The sequence below is a fragment of the Cyprinodon tularosa genome, unplaced genomic scaffold (genome assembly GCF_016077235.1).
Source record: "Cyprinodon tularosa strain WSP-4 unplaced genomic scaffold, ASM1607723v1 ctg476, whole genome shotgun sequence".
NCBI lineage: Eukaryota > Metazoa > Chordata > Actinopteri > Cyprinodontiformes > Cyprinodontidae > Cyprinodon > Cyprinodon tularosa.
In genome coordinates, this window is record NW_024039203.1 from 594,599 (window position 1) to 622,552 (window position 27,954).

The following is a 27,954-nucleotide window of genomic DNA, read 5'->3' on the forward strand; positions in this document are numbered from 1 at the left end:
CTGTTGCTGAAGAATTTGTGTTAGTTTGGATAATTTACTGTGAATTAAATAAAAAATAAGTTTTCAGACTATGCTTCTAAGAATTAGGATTTAGACCCTCTTTTAAAATAGAATAACAGAACATGGAGGATTTTATCCTGTTAGGATTCCATCCTTTTCTGTCAAGCTCCTCATTTACTAATTTTTAGCTGACATTTGTTTTTACATTAATAGGGATTTTTAACTGACACTTGTTTTACGTCAATTGTTTATATGTTTTGAATTGTGTAAATAAAGTGCTATAAAAAGTCAAAATGGAATAGAATATAATAGAATATAATTGATTAGAATAGAATAGAATAGAATAGAAAATCCTTCATTGTCCCACATCGGTAGAATTTAGGTGCAAGTGGTGAAGAGAAGAAGACAAAATACAGCATACAGGAAAAGCTCATTTAAATAGAACTACATTTTTGTTACTTTTTACAGCAGAAAGGAAAAACACAAAGCAGAAAAGAAAAGCATATCAGAAAGATAAAATACTCTGAAGTTGTTATTATATATTAAATATATTATAGTTTAATATATTTAGTTCAAGATTATAAATGCTAAAAGAAAAAATTAGATGCTGCAGCTGTATATATATATATATATATATATATATATATATATATATATATATATATATATATATATATATATATTATTGTATCCAAATTATAAGATTGAACAACTAGTTGAGTGAATATTAATTTCGGTCTGAGAATTGCACCAAACAGATTGAGAAAACTGTAATATTACAAACATAATCAAAATCACAGAAAGTACAAACAATATTTCCCATTATTTAAATATGTTAAAATTGTATCTTATTAAATTCTTTCTTTCATTAATATAAAGCAATATTTCAGAGTTTTAATTGCTTAATACACCTTTCCTTTATTACTTGTTTTCATATTTACCTTTATTTACCTATATTGTTGTTTTTGTTTATTTTTAGACCGGTAATTATACAACATATTTCTTTTTTCTAGGTCTCAACTATTTATGAAGTGAAATTACAAATAAATTATCTGGTCACATGGATATTGATGCATGCATTATGTGTCACACTTACCTTGTGGTATTTCCTCTTATATCGCTGGTATTAGAATAAAAATGTGTAGAGTGGTAATATCTATGTATAATGCGAGTAGTTACCTATTTTATACCTGTATATATGATTTTCTTGACATAGTCATGTTCACTAGGAACGGATGTCATTGGGTTTGTTGTTTGAATGCATTACTTAGGAATTCTATAGTAGAGCTCGATAAGTTTTACTTTTCTGCACTCTATTTTGAGCTTCCATCCATCCATCCATCCATCCATCCATCCATCCATCCATCCATCCATCCATCCATCCATCCATCCATCCATCCATCCATCCATCCATCCATCCATCCATCCATTTCGAGAATTTTTTTTTTAAATAATTATATGTTTTTGTGGCTTTCATGATTCGGAATAAATCAAAGTTTGCCTCATTATTTTGGATGCTTTGTCAACTCGCATTATTATTTGAAAAATTTGTATCTTACTGTGCGTTATTTTATAATGTTTTGAGATATTGCGACTCCGATAGTGAAGTCCTCTTTTATACAATTTTGTTAGACGTAGTTATCCAAAATCTTACAGAGAGAGAGAGAGTGATAGGAGTTCCCTATTTCCTCCTCTAAGTGACGCTGATGTCTAGTGAATCAGCGGCTGCGTCTATTGTGTGCATTTAATCGCAATTCTTTTTTATCCCTTTGCCACTGCATTTTACATCAGGGGAAGAGTAGACGTTGATTTCAGGGTTAAAAAACCTATATCGGAACGCTAATATCATTTAAAAGAAAACGAATCTCTGAGTTTTGTTCGCTTGAAGATTTTATGTTATAGGCCTACATGGATTTTAAAGACCTGCAGCCAGAAATAGGTGTGAGATGGCGATCGAGGATGTGTCTTTTTCTTCTATCCTTTCTTCATCTGACAAAGGGTCAGGTACGGTACTCGATCCCAGAGGAGCTAAAAATCGGTTCTCTGGTTGGCAACATTGCTCAGGACCTTGGTTTTGATCTGAAGAGGCTCCGTTCTGGTCGGGCCCGCATCGTGACGGGAGAAAACATCCAGTACATCGAGCTGAGGGCAGATAAAGGGACTTTAATTGTGAATAAAAGAATCGACCGAGAGCAGCTCTGTGGAGATACTACACCATGCAGCTTTACCTTTGAGATTTTATTTGAAAATCCAATGGAGCTTCATCCAGTTACTATAGAGGTCCTGGACGTGAACGACAACGCTCCCATCTTCCAAAATAATCACTTGAAATTTGAAATCAGCGAATCTGTAGTTGTCGGCTCCCGTTTTAGAATAGAGAGCGCGGATGATGATGATGTCGGCCAGAATGGCTTGCAGAACTACATTTTAACTCAAAACGACAATTTCGTCTTAAAACAAAATGTTAATCCAGATGGAAGTAAATATGCTGAAATTGTGCTCCAGAAAGCCTTAGATAGAGAGGTACAGCCACACCTTTCTCTAACGCTGCTTGCTGTGGATGGCGGAACCCCGCAGAAATCTGGTACGGTATTAATAGATGTTAATATTCTCGATTTTAATGACAATGCTCCGGTGTTTAATCAAACAGTATATAAGGCTACAGTGGTCGAAAATGCACCAAAGGGTACTTATGTTATCACTGTTAATGCGAGTGACATTGACAGTGGTTTAAATGCAAAAATAACTTATTCTATTTCAAAATCAAAATCAGGAAAAGCTACCCTCTTTGATATAGATGATACTACAGGAACAATATATGTGACTAAAGAAATTGACTTTGAGAAGGACAAAAAAATAGAGTTCAGAGTTGAAGCTAAAGATCAAGGAGGACTCACAGATTCAAGCAAAGTTGAAATTGAGATTATTGATGTAAACGATAACGCCCCTGTTATTAACATTATGTCATTCAATAGCCCAGTGGCAGAAGACTCACCAATCGGTACAACAATCGGTATCCTTAATGTTAAAGACTTAGATTCAGAAGAAAATGGGCAAATTAGATGCAGAATTGAAGGAAATGTTCCTTTTAAAATCAAGTCGAATGTCAGAAATTATTATGCTTTGACAACTGATGCTGAATTAGATCGAGAAACTGTTTCAGAATACAACATTACTCTTGTTTGTTCAGACCAAGGTTCAACTTCTCTTTCGACCAAAAAAATATTAAATCTAAAGCTATCAGACATTAATGACAATGCCCCTGTGTTTACAAAAAACATTTTTAGCGCTGTAGTTAAAGAAAACAACTCTCCAGGCGTCTCAATTTTAACTCTTAGTGCTCAAGATTCAGATGAAAACAGAAATGCTCAGGTTGCCTATATTTTGGAGGACAGAGACATCGGTGGGTCCCCGATTTCTGAATATATTTCAGTTAATTCACAAAGCGGCCTCATCCATGCCGTTCGCTCGTTTGATTATGAACAGATCAAGGATTTTGTTTTTGTAATTAGTGCACAGGATGGAGGTTCTCCTCCACTTCGTAATAACGTGACCGTAAAAATCCTCATCCAGGACCAAAATGATAACCCCCCACAGATTCTTTACCCAGTCCAGACTGGTGGCTCTGTGATCGCTGAAATTGTACCTCGTTCAGCAGATGTGGGCTACCTGGTGACTAAAGTGGTGGCTGTTGATGTGGACTCTGGACAGAACGCCTGGCTCTCCTATAAACTGCAGAAAGCTACAGACAGGGCGCTGTTTGAAGTGGGTTTACAGAATGGAGAAATAAGAACAATCCGTCAGGTGACTGATAAAGATGCTGTGAAACAGAGACTGACTGTTATAGTAGAGGACAACGGGCAGCCCTCTCGTTCAGCTACGGTTGTTGTTAACGTGGCGGTGGCGGACAGCTTCCCTGAAGTGCTCTCGGAGTTCACTGATTTCATACACGACAAGGATTACAACAAAAACCTGACATTTTACCTAGTGTTGGCTCTATCTGTAGTCTCTTTCCTCTTTATTACATCTTTGGTGGTTATCATATCAGTGAAGATCTACAGATGGAGACAGTCTCGCATCCTGTATCACTCCAACCTCCCTGTGATTCCATATTATCCACCACGTTACTCGGATACTTTGAGAACAGGGACTCTGCCACCCATGTGCAATTACGAGTTGTGCAGGACAATTGATTTGAAAAACAGTGACAATAAGTTATGTAGGGATGGAAGTCAGAAGATGTTAATTATGGAACCCAGTTCTGCAGGGACGATGCAGCGGATGCATGCTGAGAAGAGCATCCTGGATGAACCTGACTCTCCTCTAGAGGTGAGTTATAATTTCATGCTTTCATGTTTTACCTTAAAGTGATATAGTTTTTGGCTCTTGAAATCATCCTACTCTACCATTCCTATAGTAGCTAAGTGGTAAAGTGATTTAGAGACAGATTCCATAGAATGGGAAAGGGTATGGAATAACGTTTTCAGTGCATCAAAGAACCCCAATCACCAGTTGATTAATTTCAAGTTTTGTCATAGGGCATACTGGATGCCCATCGATAGGTTCCATGTGAAGCACACAAACAGCCTATGCTGTAGTCTATGCAATAAAGATATTCCAGGTACCTATAAACACATGGTTTGGGATTGTGAACAGGTTAATTCTTTTTGATCTATCTGAATTATTAGAATTAGAGATACCATTACAACCAAGTTTGCTGTTACTAAATGATGACTCACAGTTTGAATGTACAGAGAAACAGCAAAAAGTGTTGCTCGCAGGCCTAACAGCAGCAAAAAAAGTAATTGTTCAGAGATGGCTCCCCCCACATTGGCTTCCTATTAAAAAATGGCTGGTATACTTTCAAGATGTTATAATGATGGAACTGTCTACTGGAAGAATACATGCGGGAAGAGTATCAACCATACAAATGTTGGAAAGAACTGCAAAGGGAGTTTCAGACTTGCTGGCGAATCACGCACAATGAGATGTCTCACATGCTTTGTCCTTTTTATTTATGTATTTCTTTTATTTGTATTGGGTCATGTGATTTGTATCTAAGGTTGTGGTGGGGCGGGTGGGAATTAATCACTGACTTTGTAATGTTCCTGTTTTCCAGCTTGGGAATTTTTTCTCAAATAAAAAACACTGAATCACAAAAAAGTGATATAGTTTAAATTTAAAAATGTAAATATAACTCCTAAGGAAATATAAAAATTATAGTTTCATTAATTTAGGTATTTAAGCATAACTTAAATTATTCATCAGAAAGAGTAATGTGTCATTCCATTCTTCTGCATAACACTATATTTGAAAGAAACTTCTCATAGTAAAATGGCTGTTTCATGTTGTAAACGTCTTTTTTTAGTCCATGGAACAATATTAAAAATATGACGAAAGCGCTGCACCGCAAAAAAAGAAAAAAAAAGAAAGAACAATCAAAATATCAAAATAAATGATAAAATCAAAGCAAAACAAGTTGTTTTTAATATTTTTTATTCCATCTCGAGCAGCAGAAGAAACGTAAAAATCACTCCACCATTTGCACTTTGACCGGTGTGCTTCAAGGAGCAAGAATAATAATCAAATAGTAAAACCTAAAAATGTTAAATTAAAGTCAAAATAAATTAAGAAGCTATGCAGTGATATACCTGTTAGAAATTCACTGGAATAAAAGACGCGAAGTTTCAGACGTCCGGAAACTCCTGTCATACTTGTTATCAGGCATCCATTTAATCTGTTTGATAAATTGCACAAACTACCAGTGCCCCTGGGTAATTTAATGTTTAATTGCAAAGTTCTGTTTTATTTATCTGATTCTACAATTATTCATTGTCGATTTATTCAATAATTTGATTTATTTAATTTCGTATTTTTTCAACGGTGATGGAAAAATATGTCCTTACTCAACATAAAAGAACTTTAAAAACCCGATTTTTTTATGCTTATAGATATTTTTATCATTAAAATTATAAGAAAAATGAGCATGATTATTTGAATTACGTGTGGGAGAAATCGAAATCATGTTTTTCTTTTTTTAGTGCCCTTTAATCTGACAAATTATAAATGATTTCTAGTCTTTGAGAGTCTTTTGATGTTTCTCATTCAGACTCTAAGCGACGCTGTTGGTCAGTAAAAGATTTTATGTGCATTTTGTATCCAAGCCTGTCTTCATAGGGCATGCAGAGGAGGAGGCTCTCTTTAGTTTGTTCTGAATTTAAAGGGCTGGTTCTAACCTACTGACGAAAGAATAACTGTTTTTTTCTTTGTTTCTTTTACCAAGACAAAGAATATAAAATTCAATTTTAAGCAACAGTAGAAGAAATATACCTTTGGACCGAATCTTTTTATTTTTCTCTTCAAATGATGGGAAATTTAAGACGCGTTTCTCTCCGGTGGATACAATGGCGACTATTTACCGTACTGCAGCGGCAAATCGGACTGCTTGTTTTTCTGCTTCATTTTATTTACATTGTAGATGGACAGATTCGTTATTCTGTACCAGAGGAAATGAAGAAGGGCTCTGTCATAGGTAATGTGGCACAGGATCTTGGTTTGGATGTGAAAAGGCTCCGATCTGGACGCGCCCGTATCGTGACGGGAGAAAACGTTCAATACACCGAGCTGAATACAGACAAAGGGATCCTTCTTGTGAACGAAAGAATAGACCGGGAGCAGCTATGTGGGGACACCACACCATGCAGCTTTAGTTTTGAATTAATACTGGAAAATCCGATGGAACTGCACAGAATAACTGTAGAGGTTTTGGATATAAATGATCACGCTCCGGTATTTCCAAGCAAAGATAAATCAATCAGGTTTGAGGTAAGCGAATCAGCTGCCATAGGAGTGCAGTTTCCACTGCAGACCGCAGAGGATTTAGATGTAGGCCAAAACGCGTTGAAAGATTATGTTCTGTCACCAAATGACAATTTTATTCTAAAACAACATGTAAACCCAGACGGAGGTAAAAATATTGAAATGGTGCTGCAAAAGCCTTTAGATAGAGAACAACGTCCTAATCTGCATTTTAAACTAATCGCATTGGACGGAGGAACACCGCAGAGATCTGGATCGGTGAATATAGATGTGACTGTATTAGATGCTAACGACAATATTCCTGTTTTTAACCAATCGGTTTATAAAGCTTCTGTGGTAGAAAACACAATTAAAGGTACAAGTGTTATTACTGTGAATGCCACAGACGCTGACAGTGGATCAAACGGGTTAATCGCTTTTAGTTTGTCTAAAACAAAAGGAAGTGCTGCAGATATTTTTAGCATTGATAATAGTATGGGCACTATTTATGTGTTTGGTGAAATAGATTTTGAGAAACAGAAAAAATATGAGGTGCGAGTTGAGGCAAAAGATCAGGGTGGATTAATCGGGACAAGTAAAGTTATAGTTGATGTTGTTGATATCAATGATAATGCCCCAGTGATAAGTGTAATGTCTTTTTCCAGTCCAATATTAGAAAACGCCCCTGTTGGTACAACAGTCGCTATTTTGAACATAAAAGATGCTGATTCTGACAAAAATGGTCGAATTAAATGTTCATTAGAAGGAAACATTCCTTTTAGAATTGAATTATCTTTAACAAATTATTACAATTTGATATTGGATCAAGAGTTGGACAGAGAATCTGTCACAGATTATAACATAACGATAAAAGCTACCGATTTTGGTTCTCCTCCTCTGACTACTTCGACAAAATTGCATCTTAAGGTATCGGATGTTAATGACAACGCTCCAGTGTTTGACAAAAGTAGCTATTCTGCCTACATCATGGAAAATAATCCACCGGGCTATTCCATATTTGCTGTTTGTTCGCGGGATTCTGACTGGAATCAAAACGCTAGAATATCTTATTTTTTAGAGGACACACAGGTCAATGGTAATCAAGTTTCTGCATATATATCTTTAAACGCTGAGACCGGAGTTCTGACAGCACTGCGGTCGTTAGATTATGAGCAAATAAAAGAGTTTCAGCTTGTGGTCAAAGCGCAGGATGGAGGCTCTCCTCCACTCAGTAGTAATGTGACCGTGAAAATCCTGATTCAGGACCAAAACGATAACCCCCCACAGATTCTTTACCCAGTCCAGACAGGTGGCTCTATGGTTGCTGAAAGGGTGCCTCGTTCAGCAGATGTGGGCTACCTGGTGACTAAAGTGGTGGCTGCTGATGTGGACTCTGGACAGAATGCCTGGCTCTCCTATAAACTGCAGAAAGCTACAGACAGGGCGCTGTTTGACGTGGGCTTACAGAATGGAGAAATAAGAACAATCCGTCAGGTGACTGATAAAGATGCTGTGAAACAGAGACTGACTGTTATAGTGGAGGACAACGGGCAGCCCTCTCGTTCAGCAACAGTTATTGTTAACGTGGCGGTGGCGGACAGCTTCCCTGAAGTGCTCTCAGATTTTACTGATTTTTCACATAAGGAGTACAATGAAAATCTGACTTTTTACTTGGTATTGGCCCTGGCTGTGGTCTCATTCCTCTTCATCACATGTTTGGTGGTTATTATATCAGTGAAGATCTACAGATGGAGACAGTCCTGCATCCTGTATCACTCCAACCTTCCTGTGATTCCTTATTATCCACCACGTTACTCAGACACTTTGGGAACAGGGACCCTTCCACACGTGTACAATTACGAGGTGTGCAGGACCACTGACTCCAGAAAGAGTGACAGTAAGTTCTGCGGAACCGGTAGTCAGAACGTGTTGATAATGGAGCCCAGTTCTACAGGGACAATGCAGCGGATGCACAATGAGAAGAACATCCTGGATGAACCAGACTCTCCTCTAGAGGTGAGTGCAGAGTTTGTTTTTGCCCTTTTACCTAGTAATCAGTTATTCAGAAAAAAAGGTACAAAACACAATTCCATTGTCACAGATTGGACAGTTCAATGATTAATTCACGTGCTCAATGCTGTGAAATACAGAATATGTGTAATTTACAGTTCAATGTGCCATACTGTATCATTTCACCGCATAACGTGAAATGTATCGGAAGGTTGTGTTCGGAAAAATGGTTTTGACACGTTGTAAGCTTTTATTTAGCTATAAAAAGGGTAAAACTTATATTTATATGGCACTATGCAAAGTTGCCAAAAATTTTGTTCCAAGCCAAACAATACAGAGGACAAACAAACAAAACATAAAAAAACGAGAAATACAATATAGGTGAACGCTAGTCTCTCTTAGAACTGATAGAATTTATGTTTTTACTTTTTTCCTGCATGTTTTGCATTTATGAAATTAAACGTGACTGTCATTGAAGGGTCGCACTCTTTTCAGGACCATGGACAGCTACTAACAATGAAGCTCTCAATAATTTTTATAAGGAAATTCACATTCACTGCTTTGACAATGTGAATTACATGACTGTTTGCTGACCTTTTCCAGTTATATATATATATTTTATTTATTTTTTTCTTAGATTGGACTGAAAGGACTAAGGCCTCCGTACATGGGTCATGCGTGCTAACTGCTGCGGCACCTGCACCCCCATGGACTGAGAGCAATCTGAGTGTTTTTTTGCTGTTGGTCGTTTCTGGTAGTTTTAAGTTAATAGTCCAGTGTAAATCTTAATCTTAGTGTAACAAAGTTTAACTATTCTGTGGCTTGTCTGTAATATTCGAGTGGGCATTATGTGTTTTTAAAAGTTGTTTCTTTTAAAACCACCAAACTTATTATTTCGCATGATACCGCGAATCTGCAATATTAAAGTCAGTCCACATGATTATTTATTGATTGATTGACTGCTTCAGGTATTCTAGCGGACAATGCCTTGTTACAAATTAAGACCTTTTTAAGGTTTGACTGCTCAGCACCTTCTGAATCTTTTGCTCCTACATATTTCCATTTGTTTACGATTAGTGCGTCTAACAGAAGCAGTAGTCTGAGCTCCACATTCCGCATTTTATTGTTAGTTCTTGTTAATTTTTTGTTACCGTGGGTTTTGCATTTTTAAATAGTAATAGAACGATTTTATGACACACTGATTATTTCTGTATGAACAATATTTTTTTCATCTACAATCAGTGTCTAAATTCTTCTCATTACAAGAATCCGTTGGTATAACCTATTCTGTACTCTAAGTGACGCTGTTGGTCAACCTAACATTTAAGGCGCAACCTCTATACACATTCCCCTCCATGTATAATGCGTCATTTCAGAAAGAAGGGGATGCCTTTTTCATCCGAGCTTTATCGGGGAAAAGAGATTGCCAATCGGATGCAGGAAGGATATCTGTATATCATTGTTTTTTTCCTGCTGTTATTAATTTCCTTTTAAAATAAAGCTTTTTGGACTACTTTAAATTATCCATTTCTTTTCAAAATCTTGTGGCTATGGTTCTGGAAATACCAAACCACATTCGATGGATAAAATGGCACGATGGCGTCGGACATATATTTTTTTTATACTTTGTTTCTCTGTGTTTATTCTGCCATTTTGTGGCCGGAAATATCAGGTATTCTATTCCAGAGGAAATGAAGAGAGGCTCTGTGATTGGTAATGTTGCGCAGGACCTCGGTTTGGATCTGAAAAAGCTCCGTTCTGGCCGTGCCCGTATCGTAAGTGAAGAGAGCGTCCAGTACGTCGAGCTGAAGGCAGACAAAGGGCTTTTGGTGGTGAAGGAAAGAATCGACCGGGAGCAGCTTTGCGGTGACACAACACCCTGTAGTTTCAGTTTTGAGATGATTTTAGAAAATCCAATGGAGCTACATGAAATTACAGTCGAGATCAAAGATATAAATGACAATTCCCCGACGTTTAAAAGAAACAGCATGGATTTTGAAATAAGTGAAATCGCTACTACTGGCGCTCGTTTCTCGCTGATAAGTGCAGAAGATTTAGATGTGGGTGTGAACGGACTAAGAGAATATTTGTTAAGCGATAATGATAATTTTATTCTAAAACAACATTCAAATGCGGATGGAAAGAAATATGCAGAGATGGTTCTGCAGAATCCATTAGACAGAGAAACAAACCCAAACCTGTCCTTAAAGCTGATCGCCGTGGACGGAGGAACGCCTCAGAGATCTGGTACCGTTAATATAAATATTTTGATTCTTGATGCTAATGACAATGTGCCTATTTTTAACCAGTCTGTATATAAAGCGGTCGTCATGGAAATGTCTCCTAAAGAAACGTACGTCACAACTGTTAATGCTAGTGACAAAGATTCTGGTTCAAACGGTATTGTAACATATTATTTTTCAGACCTCGACAGTGCTCTGGGTGAATTGTTTTTAATTGATGAAAATACGGGAATAATATCCGTTAAGGGCGATATTGATTATGAAAAGGACAAAAAGTATGAACTTAGAATTGATGCTAAGGATCAAGGAGGACTGACTGATTCAAGTAAAGTAGTCATTGAAGTCATCGATGTAAATGATAATGCCCCTATTATCAACGTCATGTCGTTTACCAGCCCCCTGTCAGAGGATTCTCCTCCTGGAACAACTATTGGTATAATTAATGTCAAAGACCTGGATTCAGGTGATAATGGTAAGGTTAGCTGCACAATTGAAAGAAATGCTCCATTTAAAATCAAGTCTAATCTAAAAAATTATTACACTCTGACCACAGATTCTGTATTAGATCGTGAAAGTGTATCAGAATATAATATTACCGTATTTGCCACTGACAGTGGAGTACCTCCCCTGTCAGCTAAAATAAGCTTTAACTTAAGCATTTCTGATGTGAATGACAATGCACCAGCCTTTTTACAAAGTTTCTACACCGCTTTAATAAGGGAGAATAATTCCCCTGGTACCTCAGTTCTAACACTATCAGCTAAAGATCCTGATGAGAAACAACACGCACGTATATCCTATACACTGGAACAAGCAACTGTTGCAGGATCCCCAATATCTGAGTATGTTTCCGTAAATGTACAAAATGGAGTAATTGATGCAATTAGGTCATTTGATTATGAACAAATTAAAGAGCTAGTTTTTATTGTTAAAGCACAGGATGGAGGCTCTCCTCCACTCAGCAGCAACGTGACTGTGAAAATCCAGATCCAGGACCAGAACGATAATCCCCCTCAGATTCTGTACCCTGTCCAGACAGGTCTCTCCATGGTGGCTGAAATGGTGCCTCGTTCAGCAGATGTGGGTTACCTGGTCGCTAAAGTGGTGGCTGTTGATGTGGACTCTGGACAGAACGCCTGGCTCTCGTACAAACTACAGAAAGCTGCAGAAAGAGCGCTGTTTGAAGTGGGCTTACAGAATGGAGAAATAAGAACAATGCGCCAGGTGACTGATAAAGATGCTGTGAAACAAAAACTGATCGTTATTGTAGAGGACAATGGGCAGCCCCCTCGATCAGCTTCAGTTTCTATTAACTTGGCAGTGGCAGACAGCCTTTCTGAAGTGCTCTCTGATTATCCTAATTTTCCACACGATAAGGAGTACAATGAGAACCTTACTTTTTACTTGGTGTTAGCTCTGGCTGTGGTCTCCTTCCTCTTCATCACATGTGTGGTTGTTATTGTATCAGTGAGGATCTACCGATGGAGACAGTCTCGGATCCTCTATCACTCCAACCTCCCAGTGATTCCTTATTATCCACCACGTTACTCGGACACTTTGGGAACAGGGACTTTACCACACGTTTACAATTATGAGGTGTGCATGACAACTGACTCCAGAAAGAGTGATGCTAACTTCAGCAGAGCTGCTAGTCAGAACCTATTGAATATGGCCCCGAGTTCTACAGGGACAACTCAGCGGTTACAGAGTGAGAAGAGCATCCTGGATGAACTAGACTCTCCTGTTGAGGTGAGTGACAATACTGTTATTTTGCATTTGTACCTAAAGTTATCACTTTAAGAAGCATTATAGTAGTACAGAACATTGTTGGATTGTAACAAACAGGATGTTTTTTTTTATTAATTTAAATAGTACATATCTTTTATTAAGCTTTGAAAATATATGGGAGATTAGACAGCAGTATGTCTTATCATTTCACTGCAAAATGAGAAGTAACATTTTCAAGGGCAAAATGGTTTTGACATGATTTTATTTACTGTTTGTGTCTCCAGATCTAGCAACAAAATATTTTCACTATATTCAAAGAATTTTTGAAAGCTCTTCAAAGCTTAATTAATTTAAAAATACACAGCCAAAATGTAACAGCTAAACAGGAAAATACCAGACCTATGTCCTCCAGCAATCTAAGCCTGAAGCAGCACAACTATAGAGATAACTAAGAATAACCTTAGCCACTATAAGTTTAAGCTTTATCAAAAATGAAAGTTTTAAGCCTTCCCCTAAAAGTAGAAAGGGTGTCTACCTCATGGAGTAAAACTAGTAGTTGGCTCCACAGGAGAGGAGCCTGATAACTAAATGATCTGCCTCCCATTCTACTTACAGAAATTCTTTGAACCACTGGTACACCTGCAGTTTGAGAGCAAATTGCTCTGTTAGGAACATAAGGAAAAATCCTATCTCTGATGTAATATGGAGCTTGGCCATTTAAGGCTTTATATGTGAGAAGGAGGATTTTAAATTCTATTCTGGATTTAATGGGAATCCAATGAAGAAAAGCTAGGATAAGAGAGATATATCTCTTTTTAAATTTCATCACAACTCTGGCTGCAGCATGTTGGATCAGCAGAAGGCTTTTAAATATAGTTTAGGACTTCCTGATAGTAAAGCATTACAATAGCCCAGCCTTGAAGTAACGAATGCAAGGACTAGTTTCTCAGCATCACCTCCTGACAGGATACTTCTACTTTTTGCAATATCCTGCATATGAAAGGAAAATCTAGACATGTCTTTGATATTGGATTTTAATAACAGGTCCTGATCAAAAATACAAATTTTTTTCAACTTGATTATATGAGATGAATTGAATCCCATCTACACGAAGTGCCTGACTAATCAGCTTAATTTTGAAAAAATCTGATCCAAAAACTATACCTCCTGTTTTGCCTGCATTCATGAGCAGAAAGTTAAGGGTCATCCAGGTTTTTATGTCTTGAAGACATGCCTGTAGTCTGTCATGATCTTATCTAAAGCTCGGACCCACATGCAGAGAAACCAATTCAGAGAGACCAGGGAAAAGGTTCAACATGTTTTATTGAAGAAGTTAAACAGAGGGAGAAGTGTTGCTCTGAACACTGCTCAACCGGAACTGTAAAGTGAGGGGAAGATACAGTTCAGGCTCAGTGGGGAAATTGACTTGTGAACTTGGCGAAGAGGATTTTGTTGCTGACTCACGTTTCCAGAGAAGTTGTTGAATCCTTGACTCCTGTCTGTGTGCCGTGGTTCCAGTGTTTGTCTGATTCAGTGGAGGGCGGAACAGGATTTACCCAGAATGCGGTTGATTGTTGGTGAACGGAGAAACTGACTGCCATTCAGATTTCCTGTGGTACTTGAATGGGTCGTAATAGAGAATAATCCCTTTCTCGGTGAGAAGCTCAAACGATCTCTTGGCGAAAGTGGATCCAAACCTCCTGTTTTAACCCCAGCTCAGTTTGAAGCTCAGTTGATCCTTCCAGGGAGTGAAGGTCCGAGAAACCCAGTTTGCAGGATGACTTCCTGCCAAGAGGCAAAGACAAAAAACAAAGTTAAACTCAGGTTGACTAAAACTCAGCTTGGCTAGAGTACCCTAAACTGGCAAACACTCTGGTGTAGAAGTAGTGGCAGTCAGCAGCTTAAGAACACTCCGTTTAACGAGGAAACCATCAGCAGGTGTGTGAGGAGGCGGACCAGAACCAGGCGCCTCCTGGTGGATGAAGAGAGACAAACACAGAAACACAAAAACAGGAGTCCTGACATAGTATAAGTAATGGGTTAGCTTCATGTGGCTTATAGATCAGATGTAAATGAGTATCATCAGCATTACAATGAAAATTAATCCCATGCTGTCTATTAATTGTACTGAATGTTGAAATGCTTTATATATAATGAAGAGAATTGGTCCTAGCACTGATCCCTACAGTACTTCACAAGTAACCCTGGACCAATAAACATGAAAAATTTAATAAAAACACATTCGAAAAAAATACAGCTTGAACCAACCCCATTCTCTTTTGTATACAAATTTTTATAATCTTGTCATGATTTAATTAAAGGTCTGACCCAAAATGCAGAAGTCCAAACAGAGATAGAGAGATGAAAAGTTTAACCGGTTTTATTGAAGAGATTAAGCACGGTGCAGTGTTGGTCCGAACTCTGCCCTGCCAGAACTGGAAGGTGAGGGGAAGACAGACTATTAGTTCAGGCTCAGTGGGAAATTTCATTCGTTGATTTGAAGAAAAGGATCTGGTTGTTGACTCACGTTTTCAGAGAAGTGAAGGACCTTTGACTCCAATCTGTGTGTTGGTTTCCAGAGTTTGTCTTATTCGGTGGAGGGCGGAACAAGGTTTACCCAGAACTCGGACGGTGTAGGTGAACAGAGATGCTGATTGCCACTCAGATTTCCTGCTGTACTTGAACGGGTCGTAGTGAAGACGATTCCCTTGCTCAGAGAGTAATTTCAACGTCCTCTCAAGTAGACTGGATCCAAACCTCCTGTTTGAATCCCCGGCTCAGTTTAAGGCTCAGTTGATCCCTCCTGGGAATGGAGGTCCGTAAAAGGTCCAGTTTGCAGGATGACTTCCTGCCAAGAGGCAATGACAAAAAACAAAGTTAAAACTCAGGTAGACAAGAACTCAGTCTTAATCAGCAAAATCTCAGCTTGGCTAGAGTACCAAAAACTGGCAAAACACTCTGTCGTCGAGGTAGTGGCAACCAGCAGCTTAAGAGCACTCTGTTAATGAGGTAACAGTCAGCAGCTGTGTGAGGAGGCGGACCGGAACCAGGTGCCTCCTGCTGGTGGAAGGGGACAACACAAAAGACAAACACACAGACTGAAGTCCTGACAAATCTGTTAATTCATTCTGTCAAAACATTCACCTTCCAGACACTTGGGTTTTTAGCCATTTAATGGCCAATATTAGGTGTCATTAGTCTAATAGGAAGATGCCTTCAGATTTTGCGTCCTACCTCCGAGGAGAATCAGTAGGTTGTCATCACCCAATAAATCCTAACCCTAAGGTAATAACTTGTTTGCCTGCAGACATCGTCACTGAAGGCTTTAACTATTTTTTTATCACCATGGATAGCTATTGAAATGGAAACAAAAAAATTAAACATATGTGGTCACTGTCACTGCTTCGAAAATGTGAATTGCACTACGGTGTAATTATGTTATGTGATGCTTATATTTTGAAATTTTATGAGTTTGGATTGAGAAATCTATGAATGCTTTACTTGAGTATAACAGGTTTTAGAGTTATTTTTTTCAGTTGCGGGTCATTTAATTTACATTTAAGTTAAGTTTGTAAAAACATTTTTAACTTAATTAACTTTAAATGTTTGGGGCTTGTCTTAACTTTTTGAGGGCATTCTGTGATCTTATATATATATATATATATATCAAAAACAGGGCTACAGTATCATAATCAACATTAAATTACACTTTTACTCATATGCAGGTTACATTCTTCTGAAAAAATGTTCTCTTACATTGGAACTGAGATTTGTTACTTTTTGGAATTTTTTTTTTTTTTTTTTTTTTTTTTTTTTTTTTTACTTATAGAATCGTTTTGGTTAATACATATTTTGATCCAGTTGTAAATGCTTGGTTATTTTATCGTGGATAGACAACGGGTGTTTGTATCACTTATTCTGAACTCTAAGTGACGCTGTTGGTTTAAATATAAGGCGTATACGCATTCCCCTCCTTTTATTTAGTGTCCTATCAGAGGAAAGGAGATGCTTTTTTTTCATGTAAGCTGTTATGGAGTGGGTGAGACATTGCAGTGGGGCTCAGAAATTTTCTTAAAAGGCATTCGTTTTTTCCCTGCAGAAGAAAGGTATTTGGAGTAATATAAATTTTACATTTCTTATAAGTTTCTCCTCATAATGGCTCCTGAAAAACCAAACCACATTCGATGGATAAAATGTAGCGTCGGACATATTTTTTTGTTATTTTTTTTCCTGTGTTTTATCTGCCATTTCGCTGTCGGACACCTTAGATATTCTATTCCAGAGGAAATGAAGAGAGGCTCTGTGATTGGTAACGTTGCGCAGGACCTTGGCTTGGATCTGAAAAAGCTCCGTTCTGGCCGTGCCCGTATCGTAAGTGGAGAGCGCATCCAGTACGTCGAGCTGAAGGAAGACAAAGGGCTTTTGGTAGTGAAGGAAAGAATCGACCGGGAGCAGCTTTGCGGTGACACAACACCCTGTAGTTTCAGTTTTGAGATTATTTTAGAAAATCCTATGGAGCTACATCAAATTACAGTCGAGATCAAAGATATAAATGATAATTCCCCCATGTTTAAAAGAGACCGCATGGATTTTGAAATAAGTGAATCCGCTACTGTTGGCGCTCGTTTCTCGCTCATAAGTGCAGAAGATTTAGATGTGGGAGTGAACGGACTAAGAGAATATTTGTTGAGCGATAATGATTATTTTATTCTAAAACAACATTCAAATGCGGATGGCAAGAAATATGCAGAGATGATTCTGCAGAATCCATTAGACAGAGAGACAAACCCAAACCTGTCCTTAAAGCTGATCGCCGTGGACGGAGGAACGCCTCAGAGATCTGGTACCGTTAATATAAATATTTTGATTCTTGATGTTAATGACAATGCACCTATTTTCAACCAGTCTGTATATAAAGCGGTCGTCACGGAAATGTCTCCTAAAGAAACGTACGTTATAACTGTTAATGCTAGTGACAAAGATTCTGGTTCAAACGGCCTTATAACATATTATTTTTCAGACCTTGACAGTGCTCTGGGTGAGTTGTTTATTATTGATGAAAATACAGGAATAATATCCGTTAAGGGCGATATTGATTATGAAAAGGACAAAAAGTATGAACTTAGAATTGATGCTAAGGATCAAGGAGGACTGACTGATTCAAGTAAAGTAGTCATTGAAGTCATCGATGTAAATGATAATGCCCCTATTATAAACGTCATGTCCTTTACTAGCCCCCTGTCAGAGGATTCTCCTCCTGGAACAACTATTGGTATAATTAATGTAAAAGACCTGGATTCAGGTGATAATGGTAAGGTTAGCTGCACAATTGAAAACAATGCTCCCTTTAAAATCAAGTCTAATCTAAGAGATTATTACACTCTGATAACAGATTCTGTGTTAGATCGTGAAAGTGTGTCAGTATATAATATTACCGTATTTGCCACTGACAGTGGAGTACCTCCCCTTTCGGCTAAAATAACCTTACATTTAAAAATTTCAGATGTGAATGACAATGCTCCAGTCTTTCTACAAAGTGTTCTACACCGCTTATATAAGAGAAAATAATTCCCCTGGTACCTCAGTTCTAACACTGTCAGCTAAAGATCCTGATGAGAAACAACACGCTCGTATATCCTATACACTGGAACAAGCGACTGTTGCAGGATCCCCAATATCTGAGTATATTTCTTTAAATATAGAAAGTGGAGTGATAGAAGCAATCCGCTCTCTTGATTATGAACAAATTAAAGAGTTAGTTTTCGTTGTTAAAGCACAGGACGGAGGGTCTCCTCCTCTTAGCAGCAACGCGACAGTGAAAATCCTGATTCAGGATCAGAACGATAACCCCCCACAGATTCTTTACCCAGTCCAGACAGGTGGCGCTATGGTGGCTGAAATGGTGCCTCGTTCAGCAGATGTGGGCTACCTGGTCGCTAAAGTGGTGGCTGTTGATGTGGACTCTGGACAGAACGCCTGGCTCTCCTATAAACTGCAGAAAACTACAGACAGGGCGCTGTTTGAAGTGGGCTTACAGAATGGAGAAATAAGAACAATCCGTCAGGTGACTGATAAAGATGCTGTGAAACAGAGACTGATCGTTATAGTGGAGGACAACGGACAGCCCTCTCGTTCAGCAACAGTCATTGTTAACGTGGCGGTGGCAGACAGCTTCCCTGATGTGCTCTCGGAGTTCACTGACTTTTCACACGATAAGGAGTACAATGACAATTTGACTTTTTACTTGGTGTTGGCTCTGGCTGTGGTTTCCTTCCTCTTCATCACGTGTTTGGTGGTTATTATATCAGTGAAGATCTACAGATGGAGACAGTCCCGCATCCTGTATCACTCCAACCTTCCTGTGATTCCTTATTATCCACCACGTTACTCAGATACTTTGGGAACAGGGACTCTACCACATGTGTACAATTACGAGGTGTGTAGGACGACTGACTCCAGAAAGAGTGACATCAAGTTCTGCAGAGCTGGTAGTCAGAATCTGTTAAATATGGACAGCAGTTGTACCGGGACAATGCAGCGGATACAGAGCGAGAAGAGCATCCTGGATGAAACTGACTCTCATTTAGAGGTAGGTCAGCGATCATAGCATTATGCATGGCACTACTTTTCCTGTAATTCTTTCTCCTGTGTCAATTTTTATCCTGGTATACAGTTGTTTTATATCTCAGCACCAGGGACAGCACCTTTTTTCGGTCAGTTTAAAAATAAATCTATGAAGTTTTTAGCTTCTGCTTACTTATATTTAGTTGGTAATAATTGCTTTAAAGATTTTTAATCCGTTTTATACAATTTTTGTATTTTTAATACTATCAATATTCCTTTTTTTTTTTTTTTTTTTTTTTTTTTGTCTAACCGTTTATTCCTCTTCATATGTTAACGATAGAAACGTGTTTTTACCAGCTTCTGAAAACAGGGAGTTCACAAGTTTTATAATTTACTTTCATTTAATTAATTTAATTTTGTCTTTCAGAAGTGTATTACGTTATGCCATTATATTATTATCATGGTCGTAGTGATTCAATGTCGATCATTTATACTGAACATTTATATTAAAGATCGTATTTTTAATTTGATCCAGAAAATTTTGATTTTATTCATTTATATTAAATTTAAAAACTGCCTTGATGTTACTCATTCTGAACTGTAAGGGACGCTGTTGATCAAGACAAATCCTCTCTAGCAGCCTACCCGCTTATCCCTCTCTTACTTTCTTGTGGCCTTTATGAGAATAAGGGGCTTGTTCATTTCTCCACAAATTCGGAAGAAGGCAACAGACTACATCATTAAACGACCTTGGAAATAAGAATCCAATTTACCTCTTGATATTCAGATGCATTTGTGTATATTTTTAGCTTAATTTTTTCAGCTTAATTTTTTCACTGTCTAAGGAATATTTTTGCATCTGTCATACTATGTTGCGTGGAATTCCATTCTGCACTGGATTACCAAAATGGCGGTTTTGCTTCGCAGAGAATTTGCTGCATCTTTTTTTCCTTTGTTGCATCTGCCATTGTGTTACTGGACATATCAGATATTCGATCCCGGAAGAGATGAAAAAAGGCTCACTGATCGGTAATGTGGCACAGGACCTTGGTTTGGATTTAAAAAGACTCCGCTCTGGTCAGGCCCGTCTCGTAAGCGGTGAGAGCGTCCAGTACACCGAGCTGAAGGTAGACAAAGGGGTTTTACTGGTGAAAGAGAGAATCGACCGGGAGCAGCTTTGTGGCGAAATAACACCGTGTAGTTTTAGTTTTGAGATTATTTTAGAAAACCCTACAGAATTGCATCAGATAACAGTTGAGATTACAGATATAAACGATCATTCCCCGACGTTTAAAAAAGGCAACATGGATTTTGAAATTAGTGAATCTGCCTTAAACGGCGCTCGTTTTCCATTAGCGACTGCAGAAGACCTAGACGTTGGTGTAAATGGAATGAGAGAGTATTTGTTAAGTGAAAATGATCATTTTGTCCTCAAGCAACATTCGAACGCAGATGGAAAGAAATACGCAGAGATGATACTTCAAAAGCCTTTAGATAGAGAGACAAACCCAAGTTTGTCTCTCAAACTGGTTGCTGTGGACGGGGGAAATCCCCCGAGATCTGGAAGCATAAATATTGATGTTGTTGTTCTGGACGCTAACGATAACGCACCTATATTTAATCAGTCGTTGTACAAAGCTTCGATTACGGAAAATTCCATCAAAAACACTTACGTTACCACAGTTAATGCTAGTGACGCAGATTTTGGATCATATGGTGCTGTGACGTATTATATTTCTGATCTTAGTAGCGCACTTGGAGATTTATTTAGGGTTGATGAACAAAGTGGGGTCATTTTAACAGCAGGGTCTATCGATTTCGAAAAAGATAAAAAGTTTGAGCTTCAGATCGTTGCAAAGGATCAAGGAGGTCTAACGGATTCCAGCAGGGTGATAATTGAAATAGTAGATATAAATGACAACTCCCCTGCCATAAGCGTGATGTCATTCACCAGTCCTGTGTCAGAGGACTCTCCTCCGGGAACAACAATTGGTCTTATCAGTATAAAAGACCAGGATTCTTGTGATAACGGACAGGTGAGCTGTAAAATTGAAGGAAATGCTCCTTTCAAGATCAAATCGAATCTAAAAAATTATTATACTTTGATAACAGATTCTGTATTAGACCGTGAAAGTATTTCAGAATATACATTTACTGTTGTTGCCACAGACAAAGGAACTCCTCCGCTTTCCACGAAAAGAATATTCAACTTGCAAGTGTCTGACGTAAATGACAACCCCCCCGTTTTTTCTAAGAGAGTTTACAGCGCATTTATTGCAGAAAACAATTCCCCGGGCGTGTCTGTCCTAACACTGACAGCCAAAGACCCCGATGAGAACCAAAACGCTCGCATTTCTTACGTGTTAGAAGGTAAAAATATTGCTGGATCCTCAGTTTCTGAATTTGTTTCTGTGAATATAGAAACAGGAGTTGTTCAAGCAATGCGCTCATTTGATTATGAACTAATTAAGGAACTGGATTTCTGTGTCAAAGCGCAGGATGGAGGTTCTCCTCCACTTAGCACCAACGTAACTGTTAAATTACTTATTCAAGACCAGAACGATAACCCTCCTCAGGTTCTGTATCCAGTCCTGACTGGTAGCTCTGTAGTGGCTGAAATGGTGCCTCGTTCAGCAGATGTGGGCTACCTGGTGACTAAGGTGGTGGCTGTTGATGTGGACTCTGGACAGAACGCCTGGCTCTCCTATAAACTGCAGAAAGCTACAGACAGAGCGCTGTTTGAAGTGGGCTTACAGAATGGAGAAATCAGAACAATCCGCCAGGTGACCGATAAAGATGCTGTGAAACAGAGACTGACTGTTATAGTGGAGGACAACGGGCAGCCCTCTCGTTCAGCTACAGTTATTGTTAACGTGGCGGTGGCGGACAGCTTCCCTGAAGTGCTATCGGAGTTCACTGACTTTCCACATGATAAGGAGTACAATGAAAACCTAACTTTTTATTTAGTGTTAGCTCTGGCTGTGGTCTCCTTCCTCTTCATCACATGTTTGGTGGTTATTATATCAGTGAAGATCTACAGATGGAGACAGTCCCGCATCCTGTATCACTCCAGCCTCCCTGTGATTCCTTATTATCCACCACGTTACTCAGACACTTTGGGAACAGGGACTCTGCCACATGTGTACAATTACGAGGTGTGCAGGACGACTGACTCCAGAAAGAGTGACAATAAGTTCTGCAGAGTTGGTAGTCAGAACCTATTGAATATGGAACCAAGTTCTACAGCAACAATGCAGCGGTTACAGAGCGAGAAAAGCATCATGGATGAACCAGACTCTCCTCTAGAGGTTGGTGAACTTCTGTAGATTATTATTTTGTCCTTTCTTTTTATCTTTTTTGAAATAGCACAACATAGATTGTCCCAGCACCATGGACAAAGTCTTGTTTCTGTATAGAGAAAACTCACTGATTTATCCCAATTCTCCTATGTTTTAGTTTAAGTATGGCCCTACCCTAACTGTTTTTTATTCCTTTTTGTTTGCTTAACTAATGCTTTAATATTTTTAAACTTTACTTTTAAATATATTTATAGAAACAGTGATCCTTAGTTGGCAATGTACTTAAAGTTTATGGATTTGCTCAGACCTTCAAAAACAAAAAAATAGTTAGAAATAGCAAGAGCAACATTAAAATAGTATATATATATATATATATATATATATATATATATATATATATATATATATATATATATATATATATATATATATATATATATATATATATATATATATATATATATATATATATATATATATATATATATATATATATATATGTGTGTGTATATATAAGATATATTTAAGGTATAGATTATAAACATATGATTGTCAGGTTAACAGGTTAAGGTTTAGATTGACATAGAAATATTTATTTTAGGGCCCGCTTGTGCTGATATGAAGTCTTATGTTAAAATAAAGAGCAAAAAAGTTAGAGGTTTCACTGAATGGTTTGAAATTTTACAGGTAGCATTAATTACAAATCAGTCCAACAATACCCATCAAAGTTATAATATCACTATCACCTCCCAATAGTTGCCCAAATTTGTTTAGGATTTCAGAAATATAATTCTATGGTTATGATACAACACCAGAAGGTCCCTACAATAGTACACAAAACTGACTGCACTCCACATGACTGACTATTAAGCATATCTGAGCTAGAAACAGCCCTGTGTTTCACCACCTTTGCAGCCATCTGTTAACCTGTGCAAATACCTTCCTCCAAATCCTTTATAACATGTCCACCTTTGCCTTTATCATAAGGGTTATATAAAAGTTTCTAGAACTTGTTATCACTCTGTTCCCAGTTCCAGTGACCAAGCACCACCAGTCCAACATTTTTAATGATTTAAGGTCAGAGGCATTGATTTCATTATTCTTGTTTATCATGCTTTATCCCTTACACCATAACTTTTTCAGCCAGCATACAAACATGTATATTTAAAAATATACAGATGATAAAACTAATATTAGCCTTCTAAATGAAGTAAAAATGATCAGGATCCTGTCTTAGATAATGTTTTTCAAACTTGTTTTAGACATTCATTCTTGTATTTAGTTTTATGCATGTCTTAGACTAAGTATTTTAAACCTAACCCTACTGGTCCTTGAAGTTGACCATTACAAGACATGGCACCAAGTTTGTTTATACCACTAACCACCCGACCGGTACTGTCAGCATTGTATTTAGGGTTCATTTAAACACCGGAACACTGTGTAATAAAGCTCAGCAATGCCAACTGTGTGTTTTAAAATGTAAACATTTGACATAGACACAACTCTGATATGCATTTCTGATTTTTTTTTTTTTTTTCGCATTGAATCCATTGAAATTTTTCTTTAATTTGCTGGTATTGGAACCACAGAGTAGGAGACAGAACTGCGCTCTCATAAATTAGGAATGTTTGCAGCACAATCCTGGTTCTTACCTTCTTTAATTTAGGGAGGAGCAGGAGCTAGTTGATTTAATGGCTGAGGATCTTGCTTTGTGTAATGATGGCAGTGTGTTTTTATGGATTTCTTGTGGGTTCTCAAGCAGGTTTTATTTTGGATTAGACATAGAATTAGTACCTGTTAATTTAATAGTAGCTCATTATTAGATTTATCTGCATTTACATGCTTTTAGGCAATTATCTTATGTATTAAATTCCTCTCGTTAAATGTTCCTTTGTTTTATATTTATTTATTTTGATATATATATATATATAATGTAATGGCTTGTGAATTAAAACAGAAGAGCGGATAGAAAAAATGATGCTTTGGCTTCAGTTTCTTACTTTTGTAGGAAACGCGCCTTTTAAGATCAAATCAAGTCTGAAAAAATTATTATAACAAATTCAGTATTAGATCACGAAAACATTTCAGAATACAAAATTACTGTTCGTGTTAAAGATGGTGGAATGCCAGCTCTCTCAGCTAAAAGTATTTTTTATGTCAAAGTGTCTGATGTGAATTATAATGCTCCAAGTTTTTCTCAAAGTATGTACAACGCCTTTGTACAAGAGAAGAACTCTACACGTATTTCTATTATCACATTAGTAGTCAACGATCCAGATGTTTTCAGAACCACAGTAGGGACAGCTCCTATTCTGTAAAAGTGATTTCTCTTTATTGGTTGCTGTTTAACTTTTAATACTTATTAATTATCTTTCAATACCTTTCAGCTTATATAGGCTCTTATTATATTGCAATAATAATAATAATAATAATAATAATAATAATAATAATAATAATAATAATAATAATAATAATAATAATAATAATAATACCAATGTATGACTATTATTTTTATTCAGCAGTTGATATTTTTTCCATGTATAATGTTTTCACTCGATGCTTTTCTTTTATTGTTCATGCTTACAGACGTTATTGGTGTTCAACTTTTGGTCTCTAAGTGACGCTGTTTAACAAGATAAAATGTATTGCAGTTTATTCTTTCTTCCCTTGGTGTGGCTGTTGTTTGACCAGATGATGCATTCGTGGTGAAGTCATCGGGAACCTTAAATATATTGTAACTGAAAAAGGGGATGATTCTAATATAGCTTTGAAAATCCTTCCATCGTCATTTTTCTCCGTCCGTCTTCAGAATCGTATTCTCAATCATGGCGTCTCTGCTGTCTTCTTGCAGACTGCGGTTCCTTTTCGGATTTCACTGGATATCAGCAGCGTTGCTCTATGTTTTATTTAATGCTGTTACTGGACAAATCCGCTATTCCATTCCAGAAGAAATGAAAAAAGGCTCTCCTATTGGTTATATTGCACAGGATCTTGGTTTGGATTTAAGAAGGCTCCGTTCTGGCCAGGCCCGTATCGTGACCGGAGAAAGCATCCAGTACACCGAGCTGAAGGTAGACAAAGGGATTCTTGTAGTGAACGAGAGAATAGACCGAGAACAGCTTTGTGGAGACCTTGCCTCATGCAGTTTTAGTCTTGAAATTATTTTAGAAAACCCTATGGAGCTATATCCCGTAACAATTGAAGTTTTGGATGTAAATGACCATAGTCCCGTGTTTAAGAAAACAGATATTATGTTAGAGATTAGTGAGTCCGCTAATCTTGGAGCTCGATTTGTTCTGGACAGTGCAGAGGACCCTGATGTTGGCGTTAATGGTTTGCAGAATTATGTTTTAACGCCCAACGAAAATTTTGTTTTGAAACAGCATGTTAATCCAGACGGAAGTAAATACGCAGAGATTGTTGTGCAAAAACAACTAGACCGAGAGGAGTTACCTCATTTATCTTTAAGGCTTGTTGCAGTAGATGGCGGTACTCCACAACGATCTGGCACCGTGAATATACATATAAAGGTTTTAGATGTAAATGATAATGCTCCCGTGTTTACCCAATCTGTTTATGAGGCCACTGTGACAGAAAATGCTGCAGCTGGCACACATGTTCTCACGATCAACGCCACAGACGCGGACAGTGGAACTAATGGTCACATAATTTATTCGATTTCAAACGCAAAGAGTAACATTGCTGAATTGTTATCCATTGATCCGTATTCTGGGGTTTTATCCGTTTCTGGTTCAATCGATTTTGAAAAGGATAAAAAATATGAGCTTAGAATTGATGCTAAGGATCAAGGGGGGTTGACTGATTCAAGTAAAGTGGTAATTGAAGTGATCGATGTAAATGATAATGCCCCTATCATAAACGTAATGTCCTTTACAAGCCCCCTGTCAGAGGATTCTCCTCCTGGAACAACTATTGGTATAATTAATGTAAAAGATCTGGATTCAGGTGATAATGGAAAGGTTAGCTGTACAATTGAAGGGAATATTCCGTTTAAAATAAAGTCTAATCTAAGAAATTATTATACTTTAACCACAGATTCTGTATTAGATCGTGAAACTGTGTCAGAATATAATATCACAGTATCTGCCACTGACAGTGGAGTACCTCCTCTATCGACCAAGAAAAAATTTCATTTAAAAATATCTGATATAAATGATAATGCTCCGGTTTTTTTACAAAATATTTACACTGCTTTTATAAGAGAAAATAATCCTCCAGGTACTTCTGTTATAACATTGTCAGCTAAAGATTTGGACGAGAAACAACACGCTCGCATATCATATACACTCGAGCACATAACTTTTGCTGGATCGCCAATATCGGAATATGTTTCTGTTAATGTAGAAAGTGGATTGATAGAGGCGGTCAGATCATTTGATTATGAGCAAATCAAGGAGCTAGTTTTTATTGTTAAAGCACAGGATGGAGGCTCTCCTCCTCTCAGTAGCAACGTGACTGTGAAAATCCTGATACAGGACCAGAACGATAACCCTCCTCAGGTTCTGTACCCAGTCCAGACTGGTGGCTCTGCAGTAGCTGAAATGGTGCCTCGTTCAGCAGATGTGGGCTACCTGGTGACTAAAGTGGTAGCTGTTGATGTGGACTCTGGACAGAACGCCTGGCTCTCCTATAAACTGCAGAAAGCTACAGACAGGGCGCTGTTTGAAGTGGGCTTACAAAATGGAGAAATAAGAACAATCCGCCAGGTGACTGATAAAGATGCTGTGAAACAGAGATTGACTGTTATAGTGGAGGACAACGGGCAGCCCTCTCGTTCAGCTACAGTCATTGTTAACGTGGTGGTGGCGGACAGCTTCCCTGAAGTGCTCTCAGAGTTCACTGACTTTTCACACGATAAGGAGTACAATGACAATCTGACTTTTTACTTGGTGTTAGCTCTGGCGGTTGTCTCTTTCCTTTTCATTACGTGTTTGGTGGTTATTATATCAGTGAAGATCTACAGATGGAGACAGTCCCGCATCCTGTATCACTCCAACCTCCCTGTGATTCCTTATTATCCACCACGTTACTCAGACACTTTGGGAACAGGGACTCTGCCACACGTTTACAATTATGAGGTGTGCCGGACCACTGACTCGAGAAAAAGTGACGTAAAGTTTGGAAGAGATGGCAGTCAAAACGTCTTGATAATGGACCCCAGTTCAAAAGGGACGATGCATCGGATGCAGAGTGAGAGGAGCATCTTGGATGAACCAGACTCTCCTGTAGAGGTTAGTTATCCTTAAAAAAAATTATGAATTGTTTGCTTTTTAGCCGTTTACTGTTTCCTT

At 37.9% G+C, this 27,954-nt stretch overlaps 5 protein-coding genes across 5 annotated transcripts; all 5 read left to right on the plus strand.

Annotated features, from left to right (window-relative positions):
• The first annotated feature begins 1,685 nt into the window (after window positions 1–1,685).
• LOC119794320 (protocadherin beta-16-like) lies at window positions 1,686–4,525 on the plus strand. The gene has a single exon (XM_038301808.1). The coding sequence runs from the start codon at window positions 1,909–1,911 to the stop codon at window positions 4,369–4,371; it is 2,463 nt and encodes an 820-aa protein (XP_038157736.1). The 5' UTR covers window positions 1,686–1,908; the 3' UTR covers window positions 4,372–4,525.
• A 1,647-nt stretch (window positions 4,526–6,172) lies between these two features.
• Window positions 6,173–9,322, plus strand: LOC119794344 (protocadherin gamma-A11-like). The gene is made up of 2 exons (XM_038301864.1): window positions 6,173–8,814; window positions 9,287–9,322. The coding sequence occupies exons 1-2, from the start codon at window positions 6,364–6,366 to the stop codon at window positions 9,320–9,322; spliced, it is 2,487 nt and encodes an 828-aa protein (XP_038157792.1). The 5' UTR covers window positions 6,173–6,363.
• Window positions 9,323–10,141: 819 nt separating this feature from the next.
• On the plus strand, window positions 10,142–13,069 carry LOC119794345 (protocadherin gamma-A1-like). Its single transcript, XM_038301865.1, has 2 exons — window positions 10,142–12,800; window positions 13,064–13,069. Exons 1-2 carry the CDS (start codon window positions 10,359–10,361, stop codon window positions 13,067–13,069), a joined length of 2,448 nt encoding a protein of 815 aa, XP_038157793.1. The 5' UTR covers window positions 10,142–10,358.
• Window positions 13,070–16,807: 3,738 nt separating this feature from the next.
• Window positions 16,808–19,494, plus strand: LOC119794319 (protocadherin gamma-A11-like). Its single transcript, XM_038301807.1, is given in 2 exon segments — window positions 16,808–18,317; window positions 18,319–19,494. Coding segments are annotated over 2 exon segments (2,451 nt in total). The 5' UTR covers window positions 16,808–16,934; the 3' UTR covers window positions 19,387–19,494.
• Window positions 19,495–25,287: 5,793 nt separating this feature from the next.
• LOC119794363 (protocadherin gamma-A11-like) lies at window positions 25,288–27,936 on the plus strand. Its single transcript, XM_038301887.1, has one exon. It carries the CDS (start codon window positions 25,468–25,470, stop codon window positions 27,907–27,909), a length of 2,442 nt encoding a protein of 813 aa, XP_038157815.1. The 5' UTR covers window positions 25,288–25,467; the 3' UTR covers window positions 27,910–27,936.
• The last annotated feature ends 18 nt before the right edge of the window (window positions 27,937–27,954 follow it).